This window comes from Suncus etruscus, chromosome 17 (assembly GCF_024139225.1).
Source record: "Suncus etruscus isolate mSunEtr1 chromosome 17, mSunEtr1.pri.cur, whole genome shotgun sequence".
Classification (NCBI taxonomy): Eukaryota; Metazoa; Chordata; class Mammalia; order Eulipotyphla; family Soricidae; genus Suncus; species Suncus etruscus.
In genome coordinates, this window is record NC_064864.1 from 73,235,638 (window position 1) to 73,248,740 (window position 13,103).

At 44.1% G+C, this 13,103-nt stretch overlaps 2 protein-coding genes across 2 annotated transcripts in view; one reads left to right on the forward strand and one right to left on the reverse strand.

The window, feature by feature from the left end:
• Nucleotides 1-13,103, forward strand: part of ATP5MJ (ATP synthase membrane subunit j) — a 425,762-nt gene that overhangs the window by 388,043 nt on the left and 24,616 nt on the right. The window lies entirely within an intron of this gene.
• The window catches only part of TDRD9 (tudor domain containing 9), a 123,236-nt gene that overhangs the window by 97,129 nt on the left and 13,004 nt on the right, over nt 1-13,103 (reverse strand). The window contains exon 3 of the mRNA XM_049790470.1: nt 8,895-9,013. Coding sequence (XP_049646427.1) covers nt 8,895-9,013 — 119 coding nt within the window. The remainder of the gene's footprint in view (nt 1-8,894; nt 9,014-13,103) is intronic.

Genomic DNA, 13,103 nt, shown 5'->3' on the forward strand with positions numbered 1-13,103 from the left:
ACAAGAGTAGGAAACAAACTGAAACCCCAACAGATAACCATGAGAATAAGCTGATACCACAGACTGAGGCAGAGACTATTGGGAGAGGAAATGACCAGTTCCAAGACCTCGATTCTGTAGATGAGTGGTCCTGCTCTCACAGGACTTTATTTTAGGAAACACTTGTTACATGAGCACAATAGCAAAATGTCTACATATTATTCCAAGGTTGATTAATTACTTTCACCATAATAATTACAAGGAGGACGTTAACATGTCAGAACCACTGGAACATAAAGGCAAAGTAGTAGAAGAGTTTGGTAAAATTATAAAATATATAATTATAAAAATTATTTAAAAAATTGGAGCCAGGGACCGGAGATATAGCATGGAGGTAAGGCATTTGCCTTGCATGCAGAAGGACAGTAGTTCAAATCCCAGCATCCCATATGGTCCCCTGAGCCTGCCAGGAGCGATTTCTGAGCATACAGCCAGGAGTAGCCCCTGAGTGCTGCTGGATGTGACCAAAAAAAAAAAAAAACTTGGGGCCAGAGCAGTGGTAAGAGCTGTTGGTCAGGCACCTGCCTTTTGCATGCACTAACCTAGGATGGACTGCGGTTAAATCCCCCAATGTACCATATGGTCCCCCAAGCCAGGAACGATTTCTGAGCACATAGTCAGGAGTAACCCCTGGGCGTCACTGGATGTGGCCCCAAAACCAAAAAATAAAATAATAAAAGCCTTGTGGGCAGAACAGCACAGGTATATCAACCCAAAAGATTTTAAGATAGGGGCCCAGAGAGATAGCACAGTGGCGTTTGCCTTGCAAACAGCCAATCCAGGACCAAAGGTGATTGGTTCGAATCCCGGTGTCCCATATGGTCCCCCGTGCCTGCCAGGAGCTATTTCTGAGCAGACAGCCAGGAGTAGCCCCTGAGCACCGCCGGGTGTGGCCCAAAAACCATAAAAAAAAAAAAAAAAGAAAGAAAAGCTAAATGATGGGGCCGGGTAGGTGGCGCTGGAGGTAAGGTGTCTGCCTTGCAAGCGCTAGCCAAGGAAGGACCGTGGTTCGATCCCCCGGCGTCCCATATGGTCCCCCCCAAGCCAGGGGCGATTTCTGAGCACATAGCCAGGAGTAACCCTGAGTGTCAACCGGGTGTGGCCCAAAAGCCAAAAAAAAAAAAACAAAAAAAAGCTAAATGATAAGTTTGCAGGGCACAATCAACAAGATCTACATGAACTACTTCTACTCCTGATGGATGGTCTTCATCAGGACTTGAATAAAGCTGATAGGCAGAAAAATACAAGTAAAATAGTGGTCATCTTGTTGACTCAAAAGTCGCAAATCAAGCTTGGCAGAGATACATGCAGTTTAATGAGTATTATTACTACACTTTTCCAAGGCCAGTTCAAATCCACAGTTCAATGCCTCATCTGTTACCAAGAATCTCAGACATTAGAGGTCTTTACTCATTTATTTTTGCCTTTGGCATCTACAGACAAATGCATGCTGCAAGATTACCTTAAGTTATTTTTTGGGGGGGTCACACCCGGCAGTACTCAGAAATCGCTCCTGGCAGGCTCAGGGGACCAAATGGGAAGCCAGGATTCGAACTGATGACCTTCTGCATGAAAGGTAACCGCCTTACCTCCATGCTATCTCTCCAGCCCCTTCCTTAAGTTTTTTTCAAAGAAAAAAAAAAAAACAGAAACAATAGGGTTTATTACAGCCACTGCAACACAGCAGGATTCTCTAAAAAGGACAGACATTTGAAAATTACCACCTACGCTTGTATCTGAAACACTTTTTCTATGTGGCAAGCAGATGAAAAAATTACAGATCTATGTGGACTTTTCTTTAGAAAACCTTGATACGTCACAGTACACTAAAGATTCTAAGGACAATTCTGAAGAATACAATTTATTCTGTTTATTCTGTTAACCATTATGAACCATTGTGGTGAAATGGCCTATTGTAAAAATGTGGCAAGACAACAAATAGTTTAAATTTGATGATCAAGGGCCGGAGAGATTGCACAGCAGTACGGCATTTCCCTCGCATGAAGTAGACCCAGGATAGATGGCAGTTCGAATCCCAGCATCCCAAATGGTCCCTCAAGCCTGCCAGGAGCGATTTTTAAGTGAAGAGCCATGAGTAACCCCTAAGCATAGACGGGTTCATTCCCCCCCCAAAAAAAATAAATAAATAAATCTGATGATCAAGAAGTTTCAAAAATCTCCAACTCATTTGTGAAATCTTTAGCAGCTTATATTCTTTTCTTATATTTCAGAGAGACCTGAAGCAACGGATACAGCTGTTTAATCAGGTGTTCAACTAACTTTTTATGGATGTTTATAGTATTGTTCTAATGCTTTTACCCACAGAAACAGCTGTACAATGCACTGAGAAACATGGACAGTACTCATTATTAAAATGTTTTAACGTCTTAATATCTATTTTGTTTTTGGACTTTTGGGCCACCTCAGGTGATGTTCAGGGGTCACTCCTGGCTCTGCACTCTGAAATTGTTCCTGGCTTGAGGGACCATATGGGATGCTGGGGGACCGAACCGAGGTCCATCCTAAGTCAGAAACATACAAGGCACATACAGACACATACACTTACTGCTGTGCCACCGCTCCAGTCCCTCTATTCTTTTCATAATAACCTTTTTATGTTTTTGTTCACAGTGATATTTTGAGATATAGTTTGGGCATCCTAGTTTCACATTACAGTGATATATTCTGTTGGACTCCTACTACAGTGCTAAATATGATAATGTCTTAACAAATATTTAAAACTTCATTTTCCATTTGATTATCCTTGTTTGTATGATCTAATGTCCTTCTCCTCAGATAACCTTGGATAAGGCATCTAAATGTCATGAACTCTTGCTACAGTGAACTCAGTTTGCCTTTAGTAAAAGAACTTAGATGCCTGAGACATGTGATACAATACTCCAAGGTGTAGACTATATTTACAGTGCTCATCACCATATTACTTAGTATTCTACCCTTTAATATTATACTAGTTTTAAGAATGTTCTATCCAGGTTTTAAACCATAATAAAGCCTTTTCAACAAAGTTTTTTTGTTTTTTTTTTTGTGGTTTTTGGGTCACACCCGGCAGTGCTCAGGGGTTATTTCTGGCTCCAGGCTCAGAAATTGCTCCTGGCAGGCACAGGGGACCATATGGGGTGCCGGGATTTGAACCGATGACCTCCTGCATGAAAGGCAAACGCCTTACCTCCATGCCATCTCTCCGGCCCCCTCAACAAAGTTTTACTTCCATCACAATGCTATTCCAAGGAATTGGGAAACTGTTCCACTTGACATGCCAGCTTTATATTTTGAACACTTTGACCCCTTCCCACCGGGGTCAGTTTTCCAAAAGCAATCTTTTTCTTTTTTTTGGGGGGGGGGCACACCCATTTGATGTCAGGGGTTACTCCTGGCTATGCACTCAGAAATAGCCCCTGGCTTGAGGGGACCATATGGGACGCCAGGGGATCAAACTGAGGTCCATCCTAGCCTAGGCTTGCAAGGCAGATGCCTTACCTGTAGCGCCACTTCTCTGGCCCCTGGATTAGTCTTGTGTGTGTGTGTGTGTGTGTGTGTGTGTGTGTGTGTGTGTGTGGTGGCCACTTCTGTCTAATGTCCATCCATATTGTCCATAATGTCTATGTTGTATATAGCCTTCCTTCTTGTATATAGCCATTTCTTTCTTCTGGGAAGATGACACCACCACTGCTGTTTTCGGTGGCCCCCTTTCCTTCCACTACACCTCACCATAAACTGTTGTACGCAACTGGTTTCAGCTTTTGAAAGTCCTTTGGCTTTAGGACATTTCCTGATCTGTTACTTCTGTGAGCCATTTTTTCAACTCAGGACCACATTGCCAGATCGGTGTTTATTTTCCCCTCAGACTACCTCAAAATACTTAAAAGGGATATCTATACCTCCTTTGTATATTTCTTTGGTGTATTTCCTCAATATGTGTAATTTTTATTTTAATTTTGGGTCATACCCAGCAGTGCTCAGGGGTTACTCCTGGCTCCATGCTCAGAAATCACTCCTGGCAGGCTCGGGGGACCATATGGGATGCCGGGATTCAAACCACCAAGCTTCTGCATGCAAGCCAAATGCCTTACCTCCATGCTATCTCTTCAGCCCCATGTATAATTCTTAATACATATATTTCATGATATAGATGTAGTTTCCCCCCCTTCTATTTAAATTTGCTAGTAGGAATTCATAGAAGATAGTATAGATGGAATCCTCTGCATTTTGTGGTTTTGATAGAACTAGGTTATAGAGATTCTTTGGTTTGTTATTAGGCTCTAATAGTAGCCTGTGACACTGTTCTTTTTTTGCATGGGCACATTAAATTGGGGAAATTTTAGATATAGAGAGGAATGACTATCCATTAGGGATGGGAATCCAAACTTTTTTGTTACGGGGGGCCCTCCATCCTGAACATTTGCCATAGTGACTTGACTTAGGCTTCAGTCAAACATCGGCCAATCACCCCTGAACCTTGGGTCCCATATTTAGATCTAGCACAGTTTTCTGCACCTACAACAGGACAAGCCCTAGACACTCTAATGACCCATTGAATATTAGCAATGACTCGCATTCAAGGCAGATGATTTCCCTGCCTTACCACGTAACAGTGAGATGATACCAGGAGATGCTTCAAGACACTCTGACTTTGACATAGGCTCTATGCAAACACCAAGGTCTCTAATTATTGAAGCCTGACAATAAGAACCATGATTTTTTTTGGGGGGGGGGTTGGGCCACACCCGGCGGTGCTCAGGGGTTACTCCTGGCTGTCTGCTCAGAAATAGCTCCTGGCAGGCACAGGGGACCATATGGGACACTGGGATTCGAACTAACCACCTTTGGTCCTGGATCAGCTGCTTGCAAGGCAAACACCGCTGTGCTATCTCTCCAGGCCCAACAACCATGATTGAAGAAAACTTTTCCTGGGACCATGAAGAAAGACTTTGAGATTAGATATATTTAGTATGCCTGGAGCCTGAGTTAGTCTTATGGCAAGATGCTTTGTGGGTAGGGACACCCTGCTTTTAGGCCAAAAGTTTTATCTATTTTTCCGAACTTTCACTATGCCTATGCAAGAAACTGCCAACCCCCTTTCCTTTTACCTTTTAGATAGAAACATTTGCCTTTTTCTAGAACTTTGTGATACAAATTACTTTATTTTACCTCATATTTCTGCATTTTTCTATAAAGAACGGGAAGATGTAGTGTTGCAAAACAGTTCTTAGGATGGAGCTGGATGGTGGATGAATGGACGGAGGGGCCTTTCTCTGCCATCTCAGGCCACGTGGCTCCATCCCCCATTAACCGGCGGGTCTGGGTCCAGGAAAGCAACGGGTATTGAACTCACTCACAGGCAGGCTTCCAAAGAAATAACATCTCTATTGCCCTGCCCAACCAATGTGGCTGCTAACCATTTACGCATACCATTCTCAGCTAGCCCTGCGTCTTACTTCTTTCATCCGTGTCTCCTCCAACCTCCATCCTGGCATAAGAACCAAAAAAGACCCTAATCCCTCTGGGTCAAAGGCCTTATATAACCTTTCCAAGATCCTTCCCAGGAAATGGGAGGGTTCTAGCAGGTAAGATCAAGTTACCTGGTTAGAATGGGGGTGGGACCACAACTGCCCCCTTTTTTACATAAAGACAAAAGGCATAAGTTATGTGGCTTCCGCCTATAGCCAAATGCAGGTAATATTTCCATAGCAACAATCTTTAAAGTGGGGGCCTGGAGAGATAGCACAGTGGCGTTTGCCTTGCAAGCAGCCGGTCCAGGACCAAAGGTGGTTGGTTCGAATCCTGGTGTCCCATATGGTCCCCCATGCCTGTCAGGAGCTATTTCTGAGAAGACAGCCAGGAGTAACCCCTGAGCACTGCCAGGTGTGGCCCAAAAACCAAAACAAAAAACAGAAAACAATCTTTAAAGTGTAAAATCAATATATCAGCCTATCTTAAAAATAACATTTCTGGGCCGGGAAGGTGGCGCTAGAGGTAAGGTGTCTGCCTTGCAAGCGCTAGCATAGGACGGACCTCCGTTGGATCCCCCGGTGTCCCATATGGTACCCCCAAGCCAGGGACAATTTCTGAGCACATAGCCAAGAGTAACCCCTGAGCGTCAAACAGGTGTGGCCCAAAAACCAAAAAAATAAATAAATAAATAAATAAATAAATAACATTTCTGCAAAATACACAATACATTTGTAACTTAAAACTTTCTTAATGCGGGCCCAGAGAGATAGCACAGCGGCGTTTGCCTTGCAAGCAACCGATCCAGGACCAAAGGTGGTTGGTTCGAATCCCAGTGTCCCATATGGTCCCCCGTGCCTGCCAGGAGCTATTTCTGAGCAGACAGCCAGGAGTAGCCCCTGAGCACCGCCGGGTGTGGCCCAAAAACCATAAAAAAAAATTTTTCTTAATGCTTTTTACTAAGCACTATCCCGGAACTTTCATGTTCCTATACTTTTAAACTATTTTAGGGGAACTGTCTGTTCCTATTAACCTTCTCTACACACAAGTACTACAGCATAAATGCATAACATGCATTTTAAAAACAGGCTCAATGCATAAAAATACACAGTAGAACATTACACCAATGGAAACATTAACTATGGAAAACAATAAAACACATTAAGTTGGCAAGAACATGACTTAAAGTTAGATGCACACACCCTGCTTTCCCTAATCCCTTTATCCTGTCTTCCCTAAACAGAGAAGCACATACCCTGTTGTAAACCCCTCTCACATCCTACCCAATTGGCTCAGAGAGTCCACACCTTACACTCCCCACTAATATTAATATCCATTTCCCATCTACAATGAACTGTCTACTCTCCCGAAGTGGCTGGTGGATATTCTTTTTGAGTGCTCTACTCAGCTAAGGCCTGAGATCTGACCTTACCAATGATTTTTCTGTTGGTGGTGGTTTTTGTTTTTGGGTAACCCTGCAGCGGCACCCAGGGGTTACTCCTGGCTCTGCACTCAGAAATCACTCCTGGCAGGGGTGGGAGAAATAGCATAGCCTTGTATGTGGCCAACACAGGACAGACCCCGGTTTGAATCAATGCATCCCATATGGTCCCGAGCCTGCCAAGAGTGACTTCTGAGTGACTTCCAGCAATTGACTTCACCAGCGACATGACCTCACCTGTGACTCTTATGTAATTCTCTACTAATTCCTATGTAATTCCAGAAAGCCCAGCAGTCACATCTACATCCCACCGCCACTAATATGTCACCTCATCCAAACCACCTCAACAGATTCTGCAATTCCTGGTGTAGGTGCCGTTTATGTGGCCACACAATACTTTCAAATTCCTTAATACTGACACCGAGTAGGAACACACCAAATTATATGTGACTATAGCAATGAAGCCATCTAATAAGCTCCACAAAGAAAACACAGAATGCTCAAATGTAACAAATACGGTAGCTTGTAAACCTCGGACAACAACTTAATGACCCTACTATAAGATATAACAATTTGGGGCCGGAGAGATAGCATGGAGGTAAGGCATTTGCCTTTCATGCAGGAGGTCATCGGTTCGAATCCCGGCATCCCATATGGTCCCCTGTGCCTGCCAGGAGCAATTTCTGAGCCTGGAGCCAGGAATAACCCCTGAGCACTGCCGGGTGTGACCCAAAAACCACAGAAAAAAAAAAAGATATAACAATTTTCGCAAATTTCTTTTACTCAATTTTTTTTAAATCAACAATCCCATTACCATTTAGATCTAACAAGCAATATATAGAGATTATTTTGTGCTTGTCAAGAGGCAGGCTTGGGAGTGATTAGGAAACTGGGGACAATCATGGAGGGAGTTATAATGGTGGTGAAACTGTATTGGAACACCCAATGCCTGAAACAGTATTATGAACAATTTTGTAAACCAGGTATAAATAAAGTAAAAAAAATGTAGTGAATTTTTCTTTTTTGTTTTTGTTTTTGGACCACACCCAGCGGTATTCAGGGGTTATTCTTGGTTCTGCACTCAGGAATTGCTCCTGGCAGGCTCAGGGGACCATATAGGATGCCAGAAATCAAACCCAGGTCCGTCCTGGGTCAACCATGTGCAAGGCAAAAACCCTACCACTGAGCTATCGCTCCGGCCCAAATTTAATGTATTTTTCAATAAAAATTTTAAGCAGTTCTAATTAAGAGCCTATTCTTTGTACTGTAAAGTAACAGGTTATTTTGGAATTTTGTTTGAAAGGATAAAAATAAATTATTTGGGGGGCCGGGCGGTGGCGCTAAAGGTAAGGTGCCTGCCTTGCCTGCGCTAACCTTGGACGGACCGAGGTTCGATCCCCCGGTGTCCCATATGGTCCCCCAAGCCAGGAGCAACTTCTGAGCACATAGCCAGGAGTAACCCCTGAGCGTTACTGGGTGTGGCCCAAAAACCAAAATAAATAAATAAATAAATAAATTATTTGGGGCCAGAGAGGTGGCACAGTGGTACGGCGTTTGCCTCGATTGTAGCTGACCTAGGACGAACTGCAGTTCGATCCCCTGGCGTTCCATATGGACCCCCAAGACAGGAGCAATTTCTGAACTCATAGCCAGGAGTAATCCTTGAGCATCACTGGGTGTGGCCCAAAAACAAAAGAGAGAGAGAATTATTTATAACCTACTATGTATACACACACACATACATACACACACATACACACACAAACTGTATAAATTCTTTACCTACTATGTATACACACACACACACACACACACAGACCAAACTAACAAGCTGTATAAATTCTCTACTAACCCAATACTACATTTCTTGGAAAACTAAGAATTCACTGTTTTTCTCTGAAACGACTCATACCCTGCCCAGCTACAGTATTTAAAAGAACTTTACCTGGTGTCCTGTGTGAATTCTTGATGCCGTACAAGTCAAATTCCTGTGCTTCCAGCTGTCTGTATTTGTTAATATACTCCACTTCAGAGCTCTTATGGTTAAAAGACCTGCCAAAAACATATATGTTGTTTTTGAAAAGGAAGAAAGAGAACTCCATATGTTTTGGAAGAATTATGCATAATTACTATTTTATGTAAGACAAAAAGTATCTCTATAGTCAAGTACATGCACAAAAAAGACACTTTTTTAAGTTCCCAGTTCCCAGGTGGAGACAAATTCAAACAATGATATAGCTTTCCTCCTTCAAAATGGCACAAAAGGGGGTTGAGTGATAGGAGTGATAGATAGGTAAAGCCAGTTAGGGTGCTTGCCTTGCACATGGCTGACTGGGGTTTAATCTCTGCATTCCTGAGAGTAGAGCCAGGAGTAAGCCCTAAGTATATCTGGGTGTGGCCCAAAAACAAAAACAAAAATTGGCAAATACAAGTCTAGGGTATAAGGGCAGGTATAAACAAGCAAGACAATTCCTGAGGCAAGTATGTCACAACATCAAATGCTCACCTGCCAAGCACCCCTTCCTCTTTCCCCGGCATCTTCCTCAAAGCCCTGCTCCTGTGCAGGTTAAGAGACATGTGGAGGCACTTCAGCAAATTCTGGGGGGCCAGCAACCACATACAAGCTGTGGTAGTATAATAAAGCCCCAGAGGTGCTCGGGGGTTACTCCTAGTTCTGCCCTCAGAAATTACTCTTGGAAGGCTCAGGGGACCCTATGGGATGCCAGGGATCGAACCCAGGTCGACCACATGCAAGGCAAATGACCTCCCCACTATACTGTTGCTCCAGGAGCACACCGGGCACACCAGCGTGAAGGCAGAACTCTAGGCCCCTCTGGCTGTGCTTGTAGGCCTGAGCTCACACCTGAGAGCTGAGCTCCTTAGCGATCTCTAGGTGGCAGTGTGCACACATAGCTCGGCTAGACAGCCCACTGGAGATGCAAAGGCTCTGCAAACTGCAGGGCCCCTCTAGGTGCAGCTCAGCTCCTTAGACCTAGCAGTAGTAATACCAAAGGTCAGCAGCAGCATATTCAAAGGGCCTTTAAACAAGGCCCAGAGTTTCATACTCAAAATGCCAAAACCCCCACAAGCTCTCAACATCTGCAGGAAGGAGAAGCTCCTGGAGGAGCAGGACTATTTACTCTGAAGAATACTGGCTATTCAATTTACATGCAAAGAGTGGATCCCGAAACCTCACTCCAGTTTCAGATCAGTTCCAAATCAACCAAACCAATGTTCCAGTTTTGTTTAAACTGATGGGGCTGAAGAAATAGCACAGTGGTGGGGCATATGCCTTGCATGCGGCCAACCCAGGACAGACCCAGCTTTGATTCCCATCATCCCATGATGAGCAGAGCAGAGCCAGAAGTAACCCCTGAGCCCAGCTGGGTATGGCCAATAAAACAAAACAAAATAATAAAAAAAACCTTCTAGGTTAAAACCTTATAAGTTAAAATACTCTTGTTATTTTTGGGCCCGGAGAGATAGCACAGCGGTGTTTGCCGTGCAAGCAGCCGATTCAGGACCAAAGATGGTTGGTTCGAATCCCGGTGTCCCATATGGTCCCCCGTGCCTGCCAGGAGCTATTTCTGAGCAGACAGCCAGGAGTAACCCCTGAGCATCGCTGGGTGTGGCCCAAAAACCAAAAAAAGAAAAAAAATACTCTTGTTATTTTTAACTTAAGACCTTTGGGGAAGTTTGGTCCACTCTGGTGCTCAGAAGTGAGTCTTAGCAGTGCTGGGGGTACCACATATGGTGCAAGGTAAGCACTTTACCCTGGTACTATTTCTCCAGCCCCTACAAAGGCCTTCTTATAGAACACAGAAAAGGGGCCGGAGCAATAGCACAATGGTAGGGCATTTGCCTTGTACACAGCTGACACAGGAAGAACCTGGGTTCCATCCCCGGCTTCCCAAATGGTCCCCCAAAGCCAGGAGCAATTTCTGAGTGCATAGCCAGGAGTAACCCCTGAGCGGCAGCAGGTGTGATCCAAAAACCAAAAATAAATAAAAAGGACTTTACACTCCTCACTGCAAACTTCCACAAACAGTTCTCAAAACTATTGAGAAGACCCAACTCATCAGTACAAAGGCACTGGTTACACAGCTCATCCTCTAAGTATCAGGCTCCTGTCTCCTAGATCTATCTTCTTAGGTTCTTCATTACCATCTAAACACCCTAGACCAGCGGTGGCTAACCTTTGTGAGCCCGAGTACCCAAACTGCACAAAACCAAAGCATTTCCTCAACGTGCCAGCACGTCCTTCCAATGGTCAGTCCGGCCCTGTTGCCAGGTGAGCTGCAAAGCAGACACCGGCACACTTGCCTCCCGCTGTGCTGCTTATCTTAATTGCGAACCTTCCCGTGTGCCACAGGTTCGCCATCGCTACCCTAGACAGACCCGCACACCTATTAGAAATATATTTTGGGACTGGAGAGATAGCATGAGGGTAAGGTGTTTGCCTTGCATGCAGAAGGATGGTGGTTCAAATCCTGGCATTCCATATGGTCCACCAAGCTTGCCACGAGTGATTTCTGAGCATATAGAGCCAGGAGTAACCCCTGAGCACTGCTGGATGTGACCCAAACCCCCCCCCCAAAAAATACACTATTTCATTTTTTACTGTACTCAAATTTATTTCACTTCTTACTAATTTTATAGTTGTATTGGAAGATATTTTGAATCACATCCACCCAACAGTGCTCAAAGGGTAGAGAGACTCTTGGGGCTTACTCTCAGTTCTAGAGAGACCATGTGGTGCTAAGGGAAAAATGTAGAGCTCCCACAGACAAAACACGTGCTTCTCCCTTTGAACCATCTCCCCTACCCTAAATTTTTACTTCCTATAAAAAGCTGAAGTCTTATGACATTTTCTGTTTTTCAGCTAAAAATCTACGGTGATGGTTGAGAAGATGCAGAGGTAGTTGCTCCATATTTCTTAGTTCTGGTTTTATTTCATCCTGATGAGGCTGCCATTCATCAGTAACAATTCACTGTCAACTTATGAAAAAATGTTTGCTAAGTAAAATCTCATTAATCTAGCTTTATCATCATAAGCAGGAAGAAAAGGTTAAGAAAAGGTACTTCTTTACTTCATCTATAAATAATTTATATCTTCTATATCATGGGAAATAACTATTATAATCAGTGTCTGATACTTTTTTGGGGGGAGCCACACCCGTTTGATGCTCAGGGGTTACTCCTGGCTAAGCGCTCATAATTTGCCCCTGGCTTGGGGGGAACCATATGGGATGCCGGGGGATCGAACCACAGTCCTTCCTTGGCTAGCGCTTGCAAGGCAGACACCTTACCTCTAGCGCCACCTCACCAGCTCCGGTGCCTAATACTTAGGCTCTTTTTCAACCTAGCAATCTCAGGAGACAAGACAGAAAAATAAAAATGTACAATAACCCAATTAGCATAACTAAGTACTAGGAAAACAGTCCAGTACTAAGGAACACTAGGATTTGGCACAGTGATCTGACAGACATATATGAGACCAAGAGACTCACCATTTTCATCCCTTGTGCATGCACGTGTGTGTGACCACAGCTGTAAGAGACTGAAGCATGTGAGCTGAGCTGAAGTGATCTGAGAAGGAGCCAATCAATGGCAAACAGCTGAGGTCAGTGCAAGGGTAGAGGGAGAGCCTTCAAGCCTCACACATTCATCCTTCAATCTCTGCTGAGATGTCCTGACTGCCCAAATTTCTTCCCGGGCCTCCATTTCTAGAGGAGAGGGCTCCAGTACAGTATTCCAAAGTGAGATACTGCAACTTACTTTCTAATGCACTTCCCAGGAAAGGGGCTGCAGGCGGGCAGCCTTGACAGCGAGGGACAGCCCAGTCTAATAAGAAAGGGGAGTTCGAATACACAGCCAAGCCTGAGTTTCACAGTAAGAGATTCTGAGTTTAAGGGAACCACCAATGGGCCTGGAAGAAAAGCACACTGATGCTTTCTCAGACAGAAGAAAAGAGGAGCTGGTATATACACCAGTCCCTAGGTCAGTGATGGCTAACCTTTGTGAGCCCAAGTGCCCAAACTGCCACACAAAACCAAATAATTTTCTCAAAAGTGCCAGCATGTCAATTAAAGTTTAATAACAAGATTTTTATCTAAAAACTATGCGGCATGCGCCGCATATCTTAATTGCGGAC